Below are 26,196 nucleotides of genomic sequence, written 5' to 3' on the forward strand. Positions count from 1 at the left end.
ATGGCAGATGCAAGTGGGATGTAACATAGAAACACTGTGGAATGTCAGAGAATAGGAGCAAAGAATATCAAAGCAAAGAACGATAGTATAAGAAGAGGAGATGGGCTGATCAGGTGGCAAGAATGAGAGATGGCAGCTGAACAATCAGAGAGCTCCTTTGGTAGCCTTGTGATGTCAGGATAGCCTCCAGCACATTGGGTGGACCTTAGAAGGTGACACTTTTGAGCTTACATGGATAAGAGTCAGGCAGGCAAACATTAACAGGAGTCTGGAATTGATGAGATAACAGATTAGTTTGAGTCTAAATGTGACCTGGCAAGGGGAAAAGATGGTGGGTGATCTGTCATCTCCCTCCTTCTAGATGCTATGCTTCTAATAAAAGATTTATTTTTTTTGGACAATCAAGTCACACTATCATTTCTCATTGAGTGTATAGTCCATCAAAACCTCAAATCATTTTTTACACAAACTTTTGCCTAGAGCAGTGGTATCAACCTCAAATAGAAACAGTGGCTGCTAAACCAAACGTAAGGATCGCCATGCGCCACATTTTGACTTAAAAAAACACATGTGTTTATGTGTTTCTTTTTTTATTAATATGTCAACACATTAAAATCAGATAGGAGCTACATTTTAATCTGATTCAGGCCACATTCAGGAGTGTTGTGGGCTGCATGTGGTCCATGGTCTGTGTCTTTGATACCACTGGCCTATACAACCCTCCTTTAATCCATTATGTAGATAGTTAATTTTTTTTTAAAACCGTGGGTAGGACTTCAGATTTAGTAGTGACAAATGCAATCTCATTTGATTGGCCCACCATTTTGGCCTGAGCATTTTTCTTCTAAAGAGTAGCAGACTGAGTGTAGTTTATGGTGAGATCAGATTGTAAATCATCTTCCTCTAATATTTACCAGTGACTCATATGTTCATGGCATTTAACTAGGGTTCTTACAGATGGAACATACTCCTCACAGTCAAGGAGTTTGCTTTCTAATAAAGAAAGACAAATGGCTATTAAGATACTGCTGTGACACGCATAGTTCTTCTTGTCCTCAATCTCATTGCATACTGATATTTTATGATGGTTTTACATAAAAATTTCACTTAAAATTCCAGAAGTGAAAGCAAAAAAGTAATAGGAATCTCTCATATAATGTGCATGTGAGTCTGTACATGAATATAAAAGAAAGAATATGAGAAAAAAGAAAGTGTACTGGTTATGTGGCAAGAATAGTGAACAACTGATGGATAGCCCATGAGCCACTGGCATTCTCATTAATGTCAAGAGAAAGGAAGGAAGGCCCTCAACATGTTGGCTGGGCTCTCTGTGGAGCACTTATGGGAGGAGATGAGGGAGAATCTCAGAGGATGGGGCAGGACAGGAGCGATTAGGCTGCCATCTACATTTTTGGAGAAAACCAATGCATTGATTGGGTCATAGATCCATTGGTTTATTACAGTTTGAATATGCATATCTTTGTTTTCTAGTATGCCTTGAGAAACATAAAGCATTATTTTAAAAACTTTACTTTCATGCTTTAATTCTAGAGTACAGGCTGTAAGGCAGTGTTGACCTGTCAATTGCTCGTTACCTACTGATGTTCAACAAATTCATAAAATTATGTTGTTGAAAGGCAGCGAGGTGATTGATGCAGTAGATAGAGTGCTGGGCCTAAGAAGACTCCTTTTCCAGAGTTCAAATCTGGCCTCAGACACTTATTTAAAGCAAGACCTTGACCCTGTTTGCTTCAGTTTCCTCATTTGTAAAATGAGCTGGAGAAGGAAATGGCAAACCACTCCAGGATCTCTGACAAGAGAACCCCAAATGGAGTCAAGAAGAATCAGACCCAACTGAAAAGGCACTGCACAAGAGCAACAAACATTGCTGAAACTTTTGGTTTTAATAGCTTATTGCTTAACTGTTCTATTAAGGACTTTCAACACATCAAAGAGTTTCTTAAATATCAGCCTCTTGTAGTAAAGGTTGAAAACAATAATAACTGATAACTTTCCCAGAGCATTTTTGGTATATTGGCAGCCTCAGGAGCTTGTATCTATTAGGTCACTAAGCTATTGGTCCCGCACAACAACAACAACAACAATAACAACTTTTCTATAGTGCTTGGAAGTACCTTTACTAAGTACCTCTTCTCTGTTACTGCTTTTGAATCTCATAATGGCTCCATGGGTTAACCCCACTTTATAGATGAGGAAAGTTCAACTCAGAGAGACTTAGTGAGACATAAGGAGTATTGGACTTGGAGTTAGACAAGTGTTGGATTCAGATTAAACCTCTAACACCCACTAGATGTGTGACTCTAGGCAAGTCATCTCACAACTCCAAGTCTCAGTTTTTTTCACCTGTAGAAAGGAGATAATGCTAACACCTACCTGACAGTGTTGTTGAGAAGACTGATGAGATGTTGTGCTTTGTTAACTTTAGAAGGCTGTATGTCAGTGATGATGAGGAGGAGGAAGAGGAGGAAGAGAAGGATGGAAAAAAAGACGATGATTTGACTTTCCAAAAGTATCATGTAGCTAATAAATAATATTCAGAACTAGGTTTAGAGCCCAGACCTTCTGAATCCAAATTCTTAACTCTTTATCTCATGTTATCTTGCCAGTATTTATAGAGCTACATTCTACTAATTTGCTGGGTACTAAAAGATTTTAGAAAACAGATATACACTAGCTAGAATGTTGTTTTATACACACACACACACACACACACACACACACACACACACGTACTCACACTCACAAATGTGTTAGAAAAACAGGCCCTGTAAGAACACAGCTCACTAAATTTGTGATTCCTTTAAATAACAACCTGGATTTTTCCTTTTCCCTTGTTATATTGAAAATATAATTATTCATAATTATCACTAATTAATGACATGCAGCATGACATAGAGGACATACAGCTGACCTTGGAACCAGGAACTCTTAGATTCATGTTTGACCTTGACACACATTGGCAGTGTGACCCTGGGCAAGTCACTTAACCATTCAATGTTCTAGGTGAATCTCTAAGACTGTGTATGTTGCAAAGAAGTGTCCTGCCTGCAATACTAGAAAGAGTTCCCCATATCAATGAAATCACAGGTCCAATCTCTATCCCATTAGTTAATACAAATTGAGTACCTGTTGTCTGTACAGCATCAAAACAGTCTTAAGAAAACAGAGTTCACTCAAAATAATGCAGTTTTAGGATCTGTTATCTTGGCACCAGGATCTTCGAAAGCATTATAGAGGTTACTTTAAAAATATGGGTCCTGGCTTCTTGAAAATCTCAAATTCTAAGACATACAAAGCTGATATAAACCTCCTCTCTCATATACACAAGGAAAAAATGAGATAATATACATACATATATAACATAACATACATATATAACGTACTACAAATAATAGAAAAGGCATATTCTCTGAATGAAAATAGATAATGATATTTTATATAATACTTTTCCTTAACTCTGTTCCACATCTTCAGAAGACCAGAATTCAAGTCTGCTTATGAGACCTTAGCTGGGTAATCCTAGGAAAATAGCTTTCAATTGTAGCTTCCAATTATCCTAGATAATGCTGTAAAATTATAAGCTTCAGACAAGTCATTTATCTGTATTCACAGAGGATTGTTCACTACATTGATAAAATCCTGTCTAAACCATCATCTCTGCCCTGACCCCAACCAAAGAAGGAATTTCAATTGTTCTAAGTTTAGTTCTTAAAATACTAAATGTCTTTTTTTGTTGATATGGTCAAATATAATGGGTATCTGAATGAGTTTTCAGAGTTTTGCTTATTCCTTCTCTATCATTTCAAGCTATTAATTGCCTCTTCCCCAGCTCCTTGGGCTTCAAACTTCTAATGTTCTTTACATACTCAATAAAATTTCCTTAGGAAACATGTCATCTTAAGTGGATTTCAAGAGTTTAAAGAAAAGCCTTTATTTTTTATTGCCAATAGAAACACCAAGCTGAAATCTGTGAATCACAAGTGGAATTGACCTGTTGGCCATATCAACACAAAGAAATATTTAATATTTCTGGGGCTGACGAATAGTCTCCTGCTTTTGCACTCTCAAAATTTCACCCTGGTACTATTCTGATGTGGGGAGGATATGAGTTCAGATGAGCAGTTGAACCACATTTTGTTCTTTTATCCTTTGAGAGAGAAGTTTGTACACCCCCTCAAAAGCACTGGTCAAACAGCCTTTTTCCACAACCCTCCATTCTTCCCTAATAAATGAGCTCATACCTCAATGCCAAAATATGCCTGGCTGCCATCTTCAGAGGCTTGGTATAAACCCTATTTAGATGTTTAGGTTCACCTCCTGTGAAGAAGAGAGACACCATGATGGAGTGGATAGGAATTGGGCTTGGAGCCATGAAAACCTAGGGTCAGATTGCACTTCAGATATTCACTATCTGGCTGACCTTAGGCAAATCAAGTGATTTCTCTATGCCTCATTTTCCCCCTCTGTGAAATGAGGTTTAGATGACCTCTAAGGTTCCTTCCTGCCTTAAGTCTGTGATCCTATTAGGCAGCTAAGTTTTTACTCTGGCAAGAACACTACAGAAAATCAGCCTGAGGACATATAGTTTGGGTTATGGAATCAATGGTTCTGTCCTACATACTAATGTAAAATGGGTGACATTCTTTCTTTCTATCCCATATAAAAATAAAAATGATAATGATAACAATAATAGTAGTAGCCAGCCTTTATTTAGTGCCTACTATGTCAGGTGGGGCAGCTAGGTGGCACAGTGAATAGAATTCCAGGCTTGAAGTCAGAAAGATTCATCTTCATGAGTTCAAATTCCATGTCATCGGATCAACATGGGTCCAAGCATTTTTCTTTAACGACTTAGATGAAGTACTGATCAGTTGATTGATAGGAATTCTACCTGTCTTGAATGTTAAATGAACTTTTTTTTTTCATAATGGGGCAAGCCCATGGAGCATGTGCTATTTCTTCACAGGAATGAACAAGTATTCTTATCCATTCCTATGAAGGCAGCTGGGGATGCAGTGGCTAGAACACCAGGCCTAGTGTCAGAAAGACCTGAGTTCAAATCCTGTCCCAGACACTTACTAGCTCTATGATCCTGGGAAGTCACTTAACCTCTGTTTGCCTCAGTTTCTTCATCTATAAAATGAGCTGGAGAAGGAAATGACAAATAACTCCAGTATCTTTGCCAAGAAAACCCCAGATGGGGTCACAAAGAATAGGAAACAACTGAACTGCTACTACAACATCAGGCACGGTGCTAAAGGCTTTACAAACATGGTCTCATTTGGCCATCACAATAACTCAGGGGAAGTAGGTACCATTATTCCCCTCTAACACATAAATAAAGGTTAAGTGACTTGACCAAGGTTCACACAGCTAATAAGTATCTAAGACAGGATTTAAAGTCAAGTCTTCTTGACTACAGGCTCAAAGGTCTAACCACTGTACCACTTAGCTGCCTTTAAAATTGGTTTCAAAATACCTTTCCACACTTCAGTTTAAATGCTACCACCAATAGCAGGTTTTCTCAGTAACCCTTTCCTCCCTCCCCCACCCAGCTATGAAATTACTTTGCATTTACTTTGAAAATATTTTGTTTTGACATTTCTGTGTGTATTTTGTTGAGGCAACCAAACAAATATAGACTGAGGGAAAAGCCTGTTTCATTTTTTCCTCGATGTTTCAAAATTAATTATTTAGTTAGCTTATTAAATTGAATGGGAGATTACCATTCTGAAATATATGGTGATGTGTCATCTGTGTCCATGTGATGGCAAATGATTACTTTGGGAAGGATTAAAATTTGGATACAGGCCAGGAAAGCTATTTAAAAAAAAGGAAATACATATTTCTTAATTGCCCACTATGTTCCAGATGCTTCACAAATATTATTTCATTTGATCCTCACTGCAGCCCTGTGAGGTAGGTGCTATTATCATCTTCGTTTTACAGTTGAGAAACTGAGGCAGATAGAGGTTAAATGACATAGCTAGCAAGCACCACCTAGCTGCCTCATCTAAAAAAATTAAAAAATAGAATTCAGGGACACATTGATTTCCCATCTATGTGCTCTGACAAATTAGGGAGCATTTTCCAGCAACAACACTGAATCAGATTTGTCCCAGTCTTTGTTTCTGTTTTGTAAACAACAAGCTATTAAAGATGGCTTGAGGAATAATCAGAAGGCCAAAGCCTTCAATCACTGGAGGGGGGGGAGGTTGGAGATAATGGCTTTAATTAATTGATCAGTCAACCAATTCATCTCCTGGGTAATAAAGATGTTGGTATCTGCTGGAGGTCTGTACTCCAGAACTCTGATTTCATGTCTAGTCACCCCCCTCACACCTACCCCAGTCAAAAAAATGGCAGTAGGGAAAATCTTTCACATGGTGTAGGATTTTACCCCATGAGCGTCAGCACCACCCTTGATGTGTGTATGTGTAGATATAAATGCAGATACTATATACATATATCAATATATATATATATATATATATATATATGTATGTATATATATACATATATAAATACTGATTTTTTTCTTAGCTTCTGAACATTTATTTCAGTCAGTGCATTTCAACTACAAAATGTGTCAGGGTGTCTGTTTTAGCAAAGAAATCCCACCTTTTAAAGCTATAAAATACATAGAATTGAAAGCTGACACCTAATATATTTTTCATTAGAGACAGATGTTCAATGTAAACTCATTCTTCAAGCATTCATAAAAATCGGCATGAAGAAAAATGCTGTGATATAACATACAAAAAGTACTAATTATGGCTTTGGAGTAAATTCATAATGAATGTTGGTTTTAATTAGAATAATTTTTGGCAAAGAAAGATTGATATTTTGTACATAAGATGTTTCCATGTATGTTTTATATATTGGATTCATCTTGTTTTTTATCACTGGAATCTTTAAAATGCTTGAGCAATATGGTTGAATAGTAATTGGTGAGAACATTTTTGCATCAATGATAAATTTGACAAATTGCTTTTTCTGGGTAGCAACAGAAATCCCTACAGTGAGATGTTATTACTGGCCTAGAAACTTAAACAGAATTGATTGAAATGGCCACTCTGCCATTATGTGTGTGTGTGTGTATGTGTGTGTGTGTGTGTGTGTGTATAAAATATATATACATATATATAAAATATATTATCATGTAATATGTATATATACACATACACACACATTTACATATATATATGTGTTATATACATCTGTGTGTGTTCATATGTATATATACATACACACATATAAAATACCTGTTGGCATGAGTCAGAAAAACAAAATGGAAAATACTTTCCTTATTAGCATGAGAAAGTATAGGCCAGTCTGGAGAATAAGGCATAAAAATTGCTAGCTGACTTTTTTTTTGGTATCTTGAAGCTATTACTTTCATTTCTGGCTCCAGTTGTACTGCATATATTCTGAAGTAATGGCAGGTCTGCTTAGATACCTCTGTGGTGAGCACTCATAGCTACTGATGTCTGGCCACCTGCAGAAGTCATTATACTCATGAGGGGCTAAAATGTGAACTATCTTGTGGAGAAAATGAAGCATAAAAATGATTCCCATTTCCCAAGTTCAACATCACCCCCCCAAAAAAAACATCTCACATCAAACAGATGTTGGTTTGGGGAGTTTTTTTATGCAGCCCAAATGTCTCAGATTTAGTGAATCTCATTTTAACCAAACTACCCAGTCTGTTGTTTCAGTCGGGCATCTACTCCTTGAAGGTTTCAGCAGGTTGATTCTTGTTCTCATTTGCTAAAAATTAGCTTATGAATTAAAGATAGCTACATCTTGTTGGGAATAAGGTAGCAAGGTTGTCCTGAAGTTTCTAAAATATTTCACTTATTTTGGGGACCTAACTTAACTATCTTTTTCCCCATTAATTTTTTTAATGAATATATTCATACAAAAGCATTTATAATTGTCTAGAATGTGCATAAGGCAGTTCAGTCTCTGGAGTAGAAGGCTAGCCTTGGTTTTAGGAAAATCTAGGTTCTGACCCAATCAATCTGACCATAGACATGTCTATGTTAACATTTCTGTACCTTAGACTGGTGGTCTCTAAAGTTCTAAAATCTTCTGCTATCATATCAGTAAAGAGAAGGAGGAGGAGGAAGAGGAAGAGGAGGAAGAGGGGGAGGAAGAAGAGGGGAGGAGGAGGAGGAGAAGGAAGAGGAAGAGGAGGAAGAGGGGAGGAGGAGGAGAAGAAGAAGAAGAAGAAGAAGAAGAAGAAGAAGAAGAAGAAGAAGAAGTAGAAGTATATATTTACTTATTTAAATTGGTCCTTGTTTACAATTATGCATATTATAAAACTTATACATAATATAAATTAAAACAAAAGATGAAGGTGAAATAATATTTCATCCTAGACTCAATAGGGAGTCACAGGAGTTTATTGAATAGGGGAAGAATATGATCAGATATGTGCTTTAGGAAAATAACTTTATCAGCTGTGTGGAACATGAACTGTAATGGAAAAAAGACCTGAGACAAAGAGTTCAGGTGAGGGGTGATTAGGACCTAAGCTAGGGTGGTGGCTTTATGAGAAGTGAGTAGATGTAAGAGATGTGGAACTATAAATGATAAGATTTAGCAACTGATTGAATATGTATACGGGAGGTGAGGGAAAGTGAGGCATTGAAGATATCATCACAGTTGTAAGAACCTCAAATGAATGGCAAAGGCTGTATGGAATAAATAGGGTTCCAGCTTGGCTTTAATGATGTGGGAGGGCATCCCAAGTAGGGGGAAATATTCAATGCATGGTGACAGGACCAAACTAGGCATTTTAGAGAGAAAGAGTGAGGACAGTGGCCTTACAGGAAGTGGAGGGTACATGCTATGGAGCAGTGGAAGAAATATTGGAAAGGCTCCAGATGGTACACCAGGCTGAAGAACTTGATGTTTACCCATGAGAAATGAAGAGTCACTGATGGTTTTTAAGGAAGGAGGCAGCATGGTGGAAATGGTATTTTAGAGAATTAATTTAACAATGTTCTGTAAAAAGGAAGAAAAACAGAAGGAAGGAACGCCTTAAATCCATACGTGAATCAAGAGGGTTTTATGCTATAGGAATGTCAATGAAAATAGAAAGATAGCACAGAATATTTTGAAGAAAAACTAAATAGGACCTGATAACTTGCTTGATAGAAGTATTGAAAGAGGTGGAGATGTTAAAAGTTTCTAGAATAAGAGATGATTGTTAATATCAGATGACTGGGAAATAAAATAAGGCAAACTGAGTCTGCCACAAGACTGTATTTTGACAGTTAATACATGGCACAGGAAGCCTTTAAAATAGTAGCAGAAAGCATAATCTTCCCAGTGATTAGAATGATCACAAAGTGGAATGGGCTGCCTTGGGAAGTCATGGATTCTCTCTCGCTGGAAGTCTTAAAGTGAAGGCTGAAAAAGTGCTTTTTGGGGTATATCATAAAACAAAGATGCTCAACTTGGGGTCTGTGACCTTGTTTTTTTGGGTTTTTTTTTAATTGATAACTATAATTGGTTTATTTTGTATTTTCTGCATTGTTTCACCAAACTGCCAAAGGACTCCATGACCAAAATATGTTAAAATTCCATGTCCTAAGATATAACTTTTAATCAGATATTGATTGAAGTAGAAGACTTAGAGTCCCCTCAAACTCTGATGTTCTGTGATTCTCCGTAACTCTTTGATAAAAGTAAATTCCAAACACTTTTATGTCTTGTCTTTCTAGGTATGGCTTTGTCCTACATTATGGTGGCCTACCAATTCTAGATATGATAATAATAATGGTAACTAAAATTTGTGTGGTATTTTAAAATTTAAGTTGTACTTTGTAAATCTCTTTCCACATATGGTCTCATTTCAGCCTCACAACAACTCTGTGAAGTATGGACTACAGGTATTATCCCTATTTTATAGGTGAGAGAACTGAGGCTGAGAGTCTAGGTACTAGCCAGCTGCTCACAGACCCCAAGCACACTACTGATCCATATAGATGCTTTGACCTAATCCATTTCCTTCTCCTGGTCAGTTCACTCTTCCTTAGGCAGCCTAATGTCTGACTGCTCCTAGGAGCTAATAGTATTAGTGCTGAACTAAGTGTAGGCCCATCATGGGCTTAGCCCATGGCAGATCAGAGCTCTTGAGCTCAAACAATCTACCAGCTTTCCATCCTGGCTCCAGGAGCAGAGACTAGAAGTGCAGACCACCATGTTTGTTTGGACTAGAGTGAATAGTCAATGCGACTGAATTATACCATCACTGGTAAAACGGTTCTTAATAACTTAACTTACTGGTTTTCATCACCTTTGACTATGATCAAATAATGACTCTGATTATCTTTCCACACTTTGAAGGATGCCAATAACAAAAGCTTGTGTAAAACAAACATGCTATGCATTAGAACTACACTGGGGAAAGAATAGACTTTCATTTAAGGGGCTATTCATGCTGTCCAACAAGAACATAAATCTAATAATTTTTTTTTGGCATGAAGGAGTAATTTTGCTCTCGCATGAAGTGTGGCGTTTCTCATGATTCTGATAGTCATGTTTGCATAGCTCTGTTGTTTAGGAGCAGCAGAATCAGTGCTCAGAAGAGTGCTGGATTCAGAGTCAGAGGTTCAAATTCTGGTACTGCTGTTTATCACCTAGAAGACCTCGGACAAGCAAGCCATGACAACTCTGTAGACCTCTGTTTCTCTTCTGTAAAATGAATTGGGCAGAATAGATGATCTCAAACATCCTTTCCAGCTTGAAACCTACTCTCCTGCCCTTATTTCCCTTCCTTTCTTTTTGTTTCTTACAGGTAATGAGATAACGGCAGAAACATTTATGGAGAAACTGGATAATGGTGCCTTGCTCTGTCAACTTGCAGAAACTGTACAAGAGAAATTCAGAGACAACACTGATGCCAATAAGCCAGTTAAGGTAAAGACTGCCAGAATAGTTTTTTGTTTGTTTGTTTACTGTGCACTGTTAGTGGGCAGCCTGGATCAATATGAGACCCAGCTGAATTCTGGGAATTTTTGTTGTTCCCAGATGAATCAAGATCTCATTCAATGAGAAATCACAACATTTCTTGGAAGGCTGATCTGGGTCTTAATTAGGCAATGTATGTTTTTAATTCCACTCTGCTTTTACAGTCCCTTTGGTAAGGCTAATTACTGTAGATAGAAGGATCTGACTGAGGTGGGTGGCAACTGATTTGAGTCTGAAATAGCAATTAGCAAAGGAGCTGATTGATAACTTCTATCATCAGTCTGTGATTCAAAATTTGGGAGCAAGATTTGTCTACCAGACCTTTATTTTCTAGCATACCACAGTGACTGAAGGAAACAATGCTAAATTAGGGGTAGTTTTTTGTTTTGTTTTCTTTTTAAGATTGGATCTCTCTATCTTACTCAGGGTAAAACTCCAGGGACTACTTAAGGCCTGAACTGATTACTGACCAACATAAGAACACTAACCTGTTCTGTTTTTGACCTGACTCTGTTCATTCCTCCTAAAAGGCCACCTTCTGGCCCCTATTCCCCATTATACACAATAATGATGCTGGACTTAGTGCAGATGTCCAGTCTGCTTACTCTCTTGTGGCTCAGAACTTCCTACCTACAGAGACCCACCAGCCTCAGCCTCTCCCATAGCATCAATTCAACTAAAGTATTAACTCGAGTAACACTGCAACTTTATAATAGCGCTGTAAGATTTGCAAACACTTTGCATATATGATGCATTTTACCCTTCCACCAACCCTCTCAGGGAGGTGATTTTATTTCTTTTTCATAGATGAGGAAAGGGAATTTAAGTGACTTGACTAGACCCACATAGCTAGTGTCTGAAGGATGAAACTCAGGTCTTCCTGACTACTACTGGGGTGCTCTATTTACCACCACCACTCCTGCCATATCTTTGAGCTCTCCTTCTTTTTCTCCAGACAGTTGCTAGTTATTATTTTCCTCTCTATACATAAATTAATGAGAAAATTTAAGAACTAATTCAACCATGCTTGTAAACCGTATTCAACATAAATTTAAATAAAAAGGATGTGATGTGTTATTTTGTAGAAATCCTTCCTGAAAGGAACTTTCAGGGGCATAGATTTAGGGCTGGAAAAGGCCATCTAATTCAATCCTTTCATTTTGCAGCAGAGGAAACAGACAGAGAGCTCATGTGAATTTTCCAAGCTAACATAGATAAGAAGTGGCAAAGCCACCACTCGAACTCAGCTCCTCTGACTTCACATCCAATGTTCTTCCTCTGGTTCCACTCTTCATTAAGAGAGAAGGAAAAACTTACAAGCAGTTAAATGTCTGACTTCTATTTTAAACAAAAGAAGTGTGAGAATTCACATAGAATACATGATGTTGCAGAGTAGTGGCTGGTTGCTTTTTTTTTAGGTGTGTAAAATCATGTTTGTTTGTTTTTCTGAGTATTTATTGTATTAAAACTTGCTAAGTCCAATCTGACAGGTGTCATGGTCTAGTAAATAGCCAGCCTTGAAGGCAGGCTGACCTGAGCTCAAACCCTTCCTCTGACATGTGCCCTCCCTTTGTTACTATATGGTAATCCAACCTCCCCAGTGCCTTAGTCCTCTTGCTAAGACTATATGAAATCCCAGGTAGATCTCAACCAAAATCAAAGTTATTCTTATGCCTTGACAGTTTATCCTTCAGTGGGCTGCCTGAGGAGGTCCTAGAAATACTTTAAACAATCTTGCAGCTGCAATTTCATGTTGAATCATGAAGCTTTTCCAAAGGCTTTGCCAATATAATCTTAGCTCTGGCAGTTGCTGCCAAGCTGGAACAGCTTTGAATGTGGCTTGGGAATGGACTATGTGTCTGCCATTGAGGACCGGACTCACTAAGTGTGGAGGGCCTCCATCCCCAGAAGGCTGGCCACTGGATACTGTGATATTTATCAATCATACAGAACCTTACCATGCTGGGTGGAGGCCTAGGCTCCTTGACAAAATCAGCAATCATTTTATGTGTTGAGCCCTTGTTTTAAAGTATAAGCAAGACCAAATTACCAAAAACAAGTGTCTCTTTACTTAGTATATTCCTCATCTAGACTACATGTAGATCAGCAGTGAGTAGTCATAGGGATATATTTTCTAAAAAATGCTTTGTCATTGTGTATTGTTTCAGAGTCATTTATCCTTTCCTGATGTCCTTCCCAATGGCCTGGATTTCTCTCCTCGTCCCTACCTTCTGATAAGAGAACATAGTTCTTGGTGCCAGGGACTTTATGTAAGAGCTTCAGCAATGGCCCGAGTCTTCTTAGAGCATCCTCATGATGTCCTGGCTAACTTGTCTGTGTCAGTTTGTGCTACATGGCTGACACGTGGCTTCCTGAGCAGCATCTCAGGTGTTCGGACCTCTTTAGATCCTTCCCCATTGCAGATAACATCTCTCCTATTTTTTTTCTTTTCAAAAGAATCGAGAGGTCAACATGGAATGAGTGATGCAAGCATAACATGAGCACATTAGCTGAAATGAAGCTCAATATAAGGAGGCAGTGAGAGAGGTGAAGGGAAGTTGAAATGTAATTAGGAGAATCTCAGGATAAGCTAAGGTCAGGTAAAAATAGAGTAGAATTAACAGGGGAAAACTTTAAGTAGCACCTTTTCTCAAAAATTGGTGATGACTTTAAGTTAAAAAAAAAACTTTGAGTGACTTTTTCTAGAACGTCTTGTCTGTTAACACTGTAAAAGCCAAACTTGTTTTTATAGGATAAACATTTGAATGAATATAACCACAGAGCTATTAATCTTCCTGAAAGAGCCTTGTATGTGAAGTTAGAATTCTGGCCCCACTAAGTAGTAACTATGTAACCCTGGGCAAGTCACTCCATCTCTATAGACCTCAGTTTTCTCATCTGTAAAATGAGGCTATTGGACTAGATGACCTTGGAAGTTCCTTCAAGTTCTAAATCTCTGACCTTTTGTCCGAACTATATTGCTTAAAGACAAGCTAGATCTTAGTTAGAATTACTTTCATTAGGATGATCTACTCTATCATATTTCTTTATGCTTACATCTTTCAGATTAATGCTAACTATGTTTACTCAAAGAGGTGCATTATGATACAATGAAAATGAGACTAGTTTCTTATCCTTTTCAATTTTTTGAGAAAATTCTCATAGGAAGAGAAATTACCAGTGATAAATCACAGTGCTTCTCCTGGAACCCGTGGCCCTTTGTAACAATAATAATGAGTGTCTATATAGCACTTTAAAGTATGTAAAGCACTCTGCATATGTTATCTCCTGATTTAGTCTGATCTTTATAACAACTGTATGGAGTAGGTGTTATTATCAACCCAATTTTACAGTTGAGAAAACTGAGGAAGACAGAGGTTAAGTGACTTACCCAAGGTCACACAGCAAGTAAATATCTGAGTCAGGATTGGAACTGAAATTTTCCTGACTCCAATTCCAACACTCTATCCACTGGGCCACCTAGCTGAATCTTAGTTCTTACTCTTCTGTCCAGATACAAAATAGGACATGGGCATATCTAGGTCATCTGACCTGGCCAGCTTGAGCTACTATTATGAGTAAACTCAAGTGGAGTGATCACATTATTCATATGGTTAGGATGGCCCAATAAGTATTTATTACTATATATTTGTTACTCTATTACTATATCATAGTGCCTTACATGGAGTAAATTAACTTATTCTATGTAAGGCAATTTAATAGGCTCTGGGGACTCTGAGAAAAAAAGCCAGATATGCCTCTGCCTACAAGGAGCTACCACTAAACTGAATTGAAACACTAAAACTTAGAGTAAATGGGATGAAATTGCTAGTTACTTCTCAGGGACATAGACCACCGTCCTTTCCTCTTTGTGCCCTAGTTTGTCAAATTTGTTCCATCAAGGCTTAGAGGTTATTATGGGTAGCCTAAGAGGCTTTTATCACTGTGGGTATGGATCTAGTGAGGTGACTATTTGACTGCTTAGTAGAGCTCCTTACACACACACACACACACACACACACACACACACACACACACGCTTGTGCACGCACACACGCGAATCTCACCAAGTGTGATACCATCTTAGTGATTCATATCACTGAATGTCTATCATGGTTTTCATCTGGAGACTTCAATTTCACCTCCTTATTCTGGCAGCCTAATTTTACTTTCTCTGACAAGTCTACAAAATAGTGAAGCATGCTCAGAATATAGAAGGCTTGTGTGTGCTTAGGATGGATTAAAAACTTTTGAGATCTGAAAATGAATTCTAATGAAATATGTTAGTAGATATTCCAGCTGCACATTTAATATTCTGTTTAATCTGCATGCATTATTTTATACACTTTTACTCCTTTGGTTAGGTTCTAGTGATATGGGGATAAAAAATCAAGAATCCTCACTTTCTTTCCTCACCTGAACCTTTATACTATAATCCTTAACACTCTCTAGGCCGTAGTGTGACTTTTCATACAAATGCACCTCAGTAAGTCAGTCAACAAATATTTGTTAAGCACCTAATATGTGTCAGGTACTGTGCTAAGTGCTGAGACCACCTGAGACTAAAATATAGTGCTTGGAGCATAATGAGATTTAACAGAATCACAGAATCTCACAGTTGATCTAGCACCTCAGATGCTATCTGATCCATGACAAACGTGAGCAAGAATCTTTTCTATAACATCTTTAAGAAGTGGTCATCAAGCTTTTGTTTAAAAAGAGGGAGAACCAGGGGTTTTCCGGAGCCTGGCTCATACCAGTTCAGGAAAGCTGATTGTTATATTTTCATTTTAACATTTATACCTTGAAAATTAGCAAATGCTACAAATCAGGGCTTGATTTATTGTGTTGTTGATTTCTAGAGTTAAGAAAATGATGGTGAAAATGTTACTAATACAGATTAAAGGTAAAAGTGTGTCATGCAAAAAATTTTTTTTGAGAGTCAGTTGTTAATCATTTACTAGCACAAATGTGAGCAAATTCACTAACTCCAGAGACATCTCATTTCCCTTTGGATAGTCTTGTTACAGAAATTTTGCTTGCATCAAGCCTAATTCTGCCTCTCTTTACCTCACTGCTCCTAGTTCTTCCTTCTGGATCCAAGCAGAACAAGATGAATCCCTTTCTTATGTGATAATCCATTGGATATTTGGAGATTTCTATCATATCTTCTCCAAATCTTGTCTTTCCAAGGTTAAACATTGGTATTTCCTTCACCCGAGCCTCATAGTGCCATTTTAAGTTTCTTTGGCCCTTAATGATATAATTCCTTGTGATTTTAAAATAAGAGGCAGCATAACATAGAGGATGGGAGGTCAGCTTTGGAGTCATGAAGACTTCTGCTCATGTCCTGCTTCTGACACATCGTAGCACCAGATCACTTGTCCTTTTCTCAGGATGAAAGTCCATCTACCATTCAAATGCCTCCTCTTCCTCTTCTTTCTCCTCCACTTCCTCCTTCTTTTCCTCCTCCTCCTCCTCCTCTTTTTCTTTATCCTCTTTCTTCTGTATGTTCTGCCTTCTCCTTCCCAAAACACAGCATGAACTCATCAGTCAATAAACATTTATTAAGCTCTACAATGTGCCATAGTCTATACATGCATAGTCTTTGGAGTTTTTCTCAAAACATCCATTGCTGTAAATTCTCAGAATCGGAGCCTCTTAACACAGAGGCTGTACATGCATTAACTTGGTCATCATGGGTAAATCATGTAACCTTTTAGTTTTCCAGTTCACTCTATAAGAATATAAATGATCAAAGTTCGCTCTGGCCCCTTAGAATCCCTAGGTTCCTTAATACTCAACTCTTGTCACCTTCTGTATATTTTCCTGACTCCCACAAAAAATTTGTCTTATATGTATTTTGTGTGCATATACCTATATGTATATGATACATATATACATACATGTATATGTATATATATATATGTGTATATATATATACATATATATATATATACATATATATATATATATACATACATACATACACATACTATAGATAGGTATGTGTGTGTACCCGTTGTCTCCTGAATAGAATTTAATCTCCTTGAGGGCAGGTTGTAGTTAATGTTTGCTTTTGTTTCCCTAGTGCCCAATTCTATGCCTTAAATATCATAGACACTTAAAATGCTTGGTGATTGACTGAATTGCTGATGTGTGTTGGAAGAGGAACTTTCTACATCAATAGTTCCCTAAATTGATGAAATCATAAGTTTAAACCAACGTGAGTGTTTGAGAGGTGGGAGGATTATAAAGCATAGGAAGAGGATCTGTGATTTTGTTATTATAGGCCAGTAATTCTCAAACTTTTGGGTCTCAGGATCTTTTTACATTCTTAATTTTTTTTGGTGGGGGGCTAGGCAATGGGGTTAAGTGACTTGCTCAGGGTCACACAGTTAGTAAGTGTTAAGTGTCTGAGGCTGGATTTTGAACTTACATCCTCCTGACTCCAGGGCTGGAGCTGTATCCACTGTGCCACCTAGATGCGCCTTCATTCTTCAAAATTATTGAGAATCACAAAAAAACTTTTGTTTACATGGGTTGTATCTGTCAATTTGTGCTATATTATATTATATATGTACAATATTATATGATATGTACTATACTAACAATTAAAATTGACAACTTGAAAATATTCATTTAAAATAAAAATACTAAGCCTATTACACATTAACATGGATAATACATTTCTCAAGTCAAGTTAAGCATTTATTAAGTTCTTACTACATGCCAGATACTATACCAAGAGATACAAATACTTGTATAATTATAGAACCCTCAAGAAGCTTACATTCTAACGGGGGAAAACAATGAATAAAAGGGAGCTGAAGTGGGAGGAAAGATACATTTGGGAAAGTTAACACATTTGGTAAAGATAACACATTAAAAGGAACTGAAGAGGGTAAGGGAGGAGATGAAGGTATCTGCAATTGTAGAGAAAGACTGAGAGAGTCAGGAGTGCAGCTTGGGAATTAAGAAATAGTTAGCTTAGGCTTCATCCTTAAAATGGAGGTTCTAGAAGGAAGCAGCCAAGCAAAGAGAGAGGCTGAAGTGGGGAATGGTACTTCCAACAGGTTGAATGAACTTCAGATGTGAAGAAGTTCCTGCGACATTACAAAAAGACTGGGAAAGTCAGGAGTGCAGCCTGGAAAGGAATTTTTCTTATGAAAAATAATAACTATTTTATAAAAGAATACAAAAACTTAATGAGAAAAGTGGCATTGTTTTCCTTTTTTTCTTTTTCAAATTTCTTTAACATCTGGCTTGAAAGAAGACAACTGAATTCTGCTATCTATTCCTGCATTCAGTCTGTTGCAACGTGTTATTTTGGTTGAAGTACATGAAAAAAAATCTGGCCTCACACACTTATATAGTTGGAAAAGGGAGGAGCATTTTAATAGGCAAAGATCATCTAATTATTATGGGAATAGTTTTGATCTCACAGATTCCTTGAAAGGGTCTCAGAGACCTCCAGGGCTCCTTGGACCACACTTTGAGAACCTCTGGTATTGGGAACTCCCAGGTGAGGAAACTTCCTCTACTACTCGGGTTAGCTCCTTCTCAATAATTTATAGGTTTAAAGAGGTACTTAAGAGAGGCATCATGTCATAATGGATAGAATGATGATCTCAATGCCAGGAGGACCTGGGTTCAAATCCTGTCTGTGACATATACTGGTTGTATGGCTCTGGGCAAGTCACAGCTTCTCAGTATTCTACACAACCCTTTAATTATGTTTATGTGTATAAAGTAAATATTTTCTAAAAGCTCCAAACTCCTTTCCAGTTTAAAAAAATCCAAATTTTACAGAATCCATTTTTTTTTTGGAGAAAATGTTAATATTCTCAATTTCCTTCAGTTTAAAAAATTGACATAAGCAATAAATGATAAGGGCTTAATCCCAGTTCATATGGCTGGTTGGATTAATGCATGGATGAAGGAAAGAAGGAAGAAGGAAGGAAGGAAGAAGGAAGGAAGGAAGAAGGAAGGAAGGAAGGAAGGAAGAAGGAAGGAAGGAAGGAAGGAAGGAAGGAAGGAAGGAAGGAAGGAAGGATTATGGTGACTGAGTTGTCATGACAGAGTGAGGTATGTATGAGTTGTCTCTGGCTGAAAGTTGTTGGCTCAGGAGGACGTGATTACTTATATTATGTTGGCTATTTGCTTCCTAGTCCAGATACAGATCAGCTTTACTATCTATCTTGTGTAAGTACCATCCTGCCATTAGTAAAGCTCTCATTGACTTGCACAAACATTTTCATGTGTGTGTGTGTGTGTGTGTGTGTGTGTGTGTGTATTAGAATTCTTCTGTCTTTAAATAAGTAATATGGAGCACCATAGTCAAAGAGTACATCCACTCTTCCTCTTTACATTCCTTTTTGTTAGACTCTTCTATTACTTTACTCTTGCCCAGACACCCTGAGTTCCTCTGGGGGCAAAGCTTCCATTGACTTCAAAGGGCACTGGACATTTAGATCAGGTTTGAAGGACAGATAGCAACACGAGCAAAGGAACTACTGTTACTTAGTAGAATGCCACATTATGCTCCAAGCGGAAAGTTGCTCATTCATAGCCCAATGAGAGAATTCAGCTCTTGTTTGGGGAAAGAACATCCTAAGTCCATCAAGGATACCCAGTTTCCTGATTGGCCCCAACCAACAAAGCTTCAGGATATTGTAGAATTTAGGAAATAAGAGAGAGAGACTAGAATTTCCTCTCAAAAATCAATAGCATAAGATATTTGAAGAATAATAGATCAAAATTGAAATAGCAGAAATCAGAATTTGGGTTTTTTTTAAGATCAAAAACATTGATGTTCAATGATGTTCAAAGGTTTTACCTGAAAAAGAAATGGAATCCCAGTTCAGTTTAATTTAGAGTCATCGATATCTATCATCATACCTACTCTTAGGAGTTCTTATTTCCAAAATGTAATTAGAAAAGCAATTTTTTCAACCACAGGAAGCATTCATTATCACATAGACAAGGCTTTGGGTTAACTGGCAAACAAACATGTCAAATATATTTGTTCATTAAATGAATCTTCTTGCAAACTGAATAACCCCTAATTTTTTTTATTTCATAATTTTGGATTGGGAGAGGTGCCAAAAGCCTGGAGAATGGCAAAAGACAGATGTCTTGAATTATTTGTTTAAAGGGAAGATTATAGGCCAGTGAACTTGGTGTTACTTTCTGCAAAATTCTGGAATATACCATTAAAGGAATGGTTTGTGAAAATCTAGAAAAAGTATGTATTAGTCACAAGGATTCTGTGTGGCTTCATCAAAAACACACCATGTCCAGCTAAACTCCTTTCCTTTTTTTTTTTTGACAGAATCACTAGATGGGTACACCAAAGAAATTCTATCATTGTAATTTTCATAACTGTTAGCCAAGGGGCAGCTAGGTGGCGCAGTGGATAGAGCACCAGCCCTGAATTCAGGAGGACCTGAGTTCAAATGTGACCTCAGACACATGACACGTACTAGCGGTGTGACCCTGGGCAAGTCACTTAACCCCATTGCCTAACCCCCCCAAAAAAAAAAACATAAATCTTAGCCAAGCACTTGATAAAGTGTCTAATGCTTTTGTTATGGAAAATGCAGATGCATGTGGGTTAGTTGTTTATATCATTAGCAGGATTTAGAATGCCTTAGATGGCTAGAGCTAAAGAACAGACATTAATGGCTCAGTGTAAATATCGAAGAAGTCTTTAGTGGATTGCCCCAACCAAACATGTGTGGTGTTTAGCATTTCTACTAACTACTTAGATAAAAGTGTGTAAGATAGGATCATTTAACATAAGACTCGCATTAGTCCTATGATCTGCTTTTATCCAAATCATTAGTAAAAACAATATTAGGTCAAGATCAATTTCAGGGTGACTGCAGTAAAGACCAAATTTATGTCATTAATTTCTACTGTCAAAAACACTGTTGTTATGACTGTTCTTTGTGTCTAGAAATTCAACCAATTCCAAATCTACCCAGCTACACTATTGTATAGGAATTCTTAGTTATCAAACACTTAAATGACAGAAAAGAATGATAGCTAACACACTGAATGGCAGAGCCAGAATCCAAAAAGAGAACATTAGTCTGGGTAAACAAGATGAAATTACATAAGAATAAGCTTAATAGGGGTGTTAAATATTTTGCTTGTGTTCACTTCCAAGTAAATTTGGGAGGGAGCATGGCTAGAAAATAGTTTACCACCTAAAAGATCTGTAAATGTTAGTGGATTGCAAGCTCAATTCATGTGAAATGTGATATGGCAGCCAAGAAAATGAATATGATCTTAGCTTGCATCAGGAGACAGTGTTTAGGAATAAAGGAGAGAAAGCCTTGTTGTTAGTCAAGCCATATCCGGAGGCTTGTGTTCATTTCTGGGTATCACGGTTGAGGAAGGACATTGACAAGATGGAGGGCATCCAGAGAACAACCAGATGAAGAAGGTTATAGAAATCATCAAGGATAGACTGAAGAAATTGAGGCTGTTTAATTTGAATTAGAGAAGATTAAAGTAGAAGATTTCAAATATGAAAGAAAGTTTAGAATTGTTCTGCTTTTCTCTGTACTACAGAATTAATAGCAATGCAAACAAGTTACAGAGAAGCAGATTCAGATTAGATGTAAGGAAACACTTCTTAACAATTAAACCTGTCCAATTGTGGAATGGGCTTCCTCTGGAGGCAGAAGGTTTATATTCCCTAGAGATCACCAAGAAAATGGTAGATGATTATTTGTCTATGTTCTAGATGGGATTCTTGTTCAGTAACTAAATGGCCTCTGAGGTCCCTTTCACCTCTGTACTTTTGTCATTTTGTGATAGGTTAAATAATAGTTTAAATAAGAAAATTGCTTTCTTAATGGTTTGGAAAGGAATCAGTTGTCTTAAGGTAAGTATGAGAGAAAAAACACATTAAATCATTTAAACTTTCAGGATAGTTTTCTGGGAATATAGGTATTTACTCCATTTACATTTTAAAAGTTGTACTAAATGAAACAGCCTTAGGGCATAAAGCCAGAAGGGATGTCAGTGGTCTAATTCTAATATGTGCATTTAGACACACTCTTCCTAAGAGGCTTTTTTAGCAATCCTGGGGTTTTAATTCTGATCCTGAGTCTGAAATGTGTTCCCTTTCTGGCTTAGGTAAGCTTAACTTTATTGACTTTAGATCCAAGGGAACAAATCTTGTTTTCCCCTAATCCTTCTCTCAGAAAGTTGGTTGAGTATTTGTGTTTTGCAATGAGTCTGTGTTCAGGGGAACCTCCCAAGACTAATTAACATATGTCGATATTATTGATGTTTGGTGAATACCATTATGATATTTTAATACAGTAATTAATGGATCTAATTTTGTAAGTCAACAAACGACTGTTTAGGCAAACATACTGGTGTTTAGATTTAGACTCCTGTTTTGTGGATGCCCAGGAAATAGTTTCCTTAACATAGGTAGGAAAATTGGATCTGTCAAATAGATCTTTCCATTTAACCCTGCTGTAGTGATGATAATGTTTTGAGGTCATAAGAACTTCTCACTACATCTGTCATGACATTTCTGAAAACACTTGTTTTAAAAACACAGAATGGCTGCCTCAGGAGGTAAGGGGAATCTCCTTCAATGGAGGTCTTCAGGCAAAAACTGGATATCCACTTATTAAGTATGATGGAAAAGAGTTCCTTGTTTGTGTACAAGTTAGAGTTGGTGACTTCTGAGGTCCCTTCCATCTCCAAAATTCTGTGATATTTCAAGTATAGTAGCACTTACATGTCCCACAGTCACTATGCTGCTCAAAAATGTATTTGTTTTTGGTAATTCTATAAATTGATGCCTCAATTTCTTGGTGCTGACATTTGACTCTTGCCATATGATGAACATTGGCTGAAGAACCAGGGAATGTTTAGCCTGAAAATAAAAAAGGCTCAAAGGAGACATGCTTTGTTTCTACATTTTTGAAAAGGTGTCATTGGAAGTAAAGTTAGTCTTGTTATTTTTTTTTTACCTCAAAGGGCAGGATAAGGAAGAAGAGATAGTAGCAGCAAAGAAGCTTTATATAAGGAAAATTTTCCTAATGCCTATTAGAAATTAAGAATTTTTAAGAATTAGGAGTAATTAAGTTGTCCTAAAGTGGAATGGACTCCTCTGAATGGAGTTAGTAGGTTGCCTATCATTGGAGTTCTTCAAATGGAGGTTGGATGACTATTTGTGGAATATATTTGATTCTAAATTTCTTTTCTTTTCTTTTCTTTCAAGGATTTGAATAGATGAATGTTGAGGTCTTTTGCAGTGTTAAAATTCTGTGACTTCCATGTGCTTTTGGACAAAGAAGTTTCAGATAAATGTGTGTGCTTTCCATTTTCTGATTTCATATAAGCTTCCCTGGGTTGCAAATTGACTTGGAGGGAGGTTGGATTTTACATCTTCCTACTCCCTATATTTAGCCTAGCTTTCTTCCAAATATATGGAAGTTTCCATGAATATAGGTCAGCAGAGATCACACTTTAGTCAGTGGCACGGACGCTAAAGTATAGGAATGAATGGGTTGAATGGATACGGAGTTACATGGAGAATAGGAATGGAGTTACTGCCGTACACAGAAATACTTCCTTAAGGAAGGAACTAGATGGCACTGTGGATAGAGTTCTGGACTTGGAGATAGAAAGACCTGAGTTTGAATCCTTAGACATTTACTAGCTGTGTGACCCTGGACAAATCTCAGCCTTGTTTCCTCATCTGTAAAATGGGGATAACAATAGCACTTACCTTCCAGGGTTGTTATGAGGCTCAAATGAAATAATATACACATATACATATGCAATTTTAACATCATCGTATTTAAATATACGAATCAACTCTTCATAGATGATTCTATGATCAAAGTCCCTCATACACCTTCCATTTCTTTTCACTTTCTCCTTCCCCCTATTTAAAAGGTTCCCAGTTCCCACAAACTAAACTATAGCTATTGTGACAAGGGAAAAAAATATGTTAATTCATTCTAATTCAGACTAAGGGCTGAGTGATAATATATTACCCCTTCAAGAGTCTGGGTATTTTAAAATAGAACTCTGAGAAGACAATTAAAGCACAATAACGCATTAGGGATGTGATCAGTTCGTTGGCCAAGCCAGGAAGGAAGGTATTTGATCCAGGGTTTCCCTGAGCCCTCAGATTATAGCCGTCAGGTGACCTTCAATCCAGCCTCTGTTTAGGCTTTTGCAGTAGCTTGAACCCAACCTCGATTAGACTAGATGAACCTACTTGCAGATTGCCCTTGGAATTCTTATTTAAGCAACAATCCTATCAATTGTGTGAGGTTGTTGTTGCTGCCAGCTTCCCAGGAATCAGCCATTATTCCTCATTTATCCAACAACTTTGACTACACAAAACCACAGTCGTTAATCAGGAAAGAAGACAAAAACCTCTCTGATGCAGTGTCTTCATCTGTAAAAGAAGGGGTGGGCAACTGATGATTTTTCTAATATCTATTATGTATTTGGTAACATTTCTTTGCTAATTCTTTTCTAAGGTCATGTCCAATTAGAGGGAGTGAGGCTGCTACAGGCAGGTCCAGTAACAGCAGAGACAGCAAAGGCAGGAGGCAGACACATTACAAAGAGCTGGACCAGAGAGAAGTGTGACAATCCAGGGCCATTTAGAATGAGGGCAAACAGTCAGCTATGACTCAATAGATAGATTGTAAAAGCATTGCTGTTTTATAGCAGAGTACGCTTGATGTTGACGATCAAGACCCTGAATTATTAAGAAAAGACTCAATTATGGTCAACATATATTATTTTTATGTATGCTCAATAAAGAGGCAGCATGGCATAATGGATTAAGTGGAGGGATTAAGTTAGGGGGGAGTCAAGAAGATTGGGGTTCACATACTAACTCTGATACTTCTTAGTGGTATCATCTAGGGCAAGTCACTTAATGTTTCTATGTCACACGCAGCAGTCTAGAACAGTGCAATATGGTGTGGTAGAAAGATGGATTTTTAATATGAAGACCTAGTTGTTTGGATATTGTCCCTCCCTTTAGATTGTGAGTTCTTTGAGGGCAGAGACCATCATTTGACCTTTTTTTGTATCTTCTCTCAATCCTTAGCGTAGTGCCTGACATACAAGAGATATTGAATACATGCCTGTTGACTTGATTGGGTCCAAATTGTGGCTCTTCCCCTTCTTATCTGTGTGACGTTGGGCACCTCACTTAATGTCTATGGGCCTCAGCTTTTTTATCTCTAAAATGGGGGCATTAGAGTAAATGACCTCAAAGGACTTATCCTAATCTAAATCTATAATGGATCATCATAAAAAATGCAATTTTCATCAGAAGAAGGAAATTCCATGCTGGGATTTTCCAGTCCTGATGAAATCACAAATGCTTTGGTTTTTGTACACACTCTTACATAAGCAGTAGAACTTAATATATGCTAACGATATTTCTGTCAAATATGAGTAAAATGAAAGAAAATTTTAGCAGTTGACAGAAGTTTATCCCTGGATATAAAAGTCCTATTTATTTGGAACCCTTTCTTTTGCACATGAGGACAGAAAAATGAGATATTACTGTACTGTCTTTCTGTTACAGGTGGTCTGTTGATCCCAGAAGCATGTAGCTTATAAAGGCGGGTATGTCTGTATGAGAAAATGCAGGGCTAGAAATTGTCATGAGGAAACTGCAACTTTCGTTCCTGGTTTTTATCATCACACTTCGACTTTAAAAGTTAGTTATAGGCTATGATTTAAGTTCAGGAGGCCAGTCAATCCATTCTCAAGGTGGAGGGACTGGTTTTGAGTACAGAAGATGAAATGTCCATGAGCAGATTAATTTACATTAGAAGAAGTCTGCTAAACCCAAGCACTTGCCAAAATTAAATTGTAAAGCAATGGATTCACCAAAACTGCCTGCATATACAAATTCCTGCTTAAGGAGTTGGCACATTTGTAAGACAACTGAGTATTTTGGGATCCGGTCAAAGAGAGCAGAATGTCAGTCAAGTGGAATCTAATGGGGAAAGAAGAATACTTAGGAATTTTGTGGTTTCATTAACTTGCCTGCCAATGAACATTTGGATGGAGACAGAAATTACTATTAAGTGTTATTCTGGTATTCAAGGGTGAAGTCACCTTGTGATTACCGCAGGAACTGAAGATATGATTCCTTATGCAGCCCTTTCCACT

At 37.4% G+C, this 26,196-nt stretch overlaps 1 protein-coding gene across 2 annotated transcripts in view; it reads left to right on the forward strand.

Annotated features, from left to right (window-relative positions):
- Nucleotides 1–26,196, forward strand: part of GAS2 (growth arrest specific 2) — a 160,519-nt gene that overhangs the window by 28,081 nt on the left and 106,242 nt on the right. For both annotated transcript variants that reach the window (XM_021001994.2, XM_021001995.2), the window contains one exon: nt 10,832–10,953. In XM_021001994.2, the coding sequence (XP_020857653.1) occupies nt 10,832–10,953 (122 nt within the window). The remainder of the gene's footprint in view (nt 1–10,831; nt 10,954–26,196) is intronic.

Source organism: Phascolarctos cinereus, unplaced genomic scaffold (assembly GCF_003287225.1).
Source record: "Phascolarctos cinereus isolate Bilbo 61053 unplaced genomic scaffold, phaCin_HiC Scaffold_9;HRSCAF=440, whole genome shotgun sequence".
NCBI lineage: Eukaryota > Metazoa > Chordata > Mammalia > Diprotodontia > Phascolarctidae > Phascolarctos > Phascolarctos cinereus.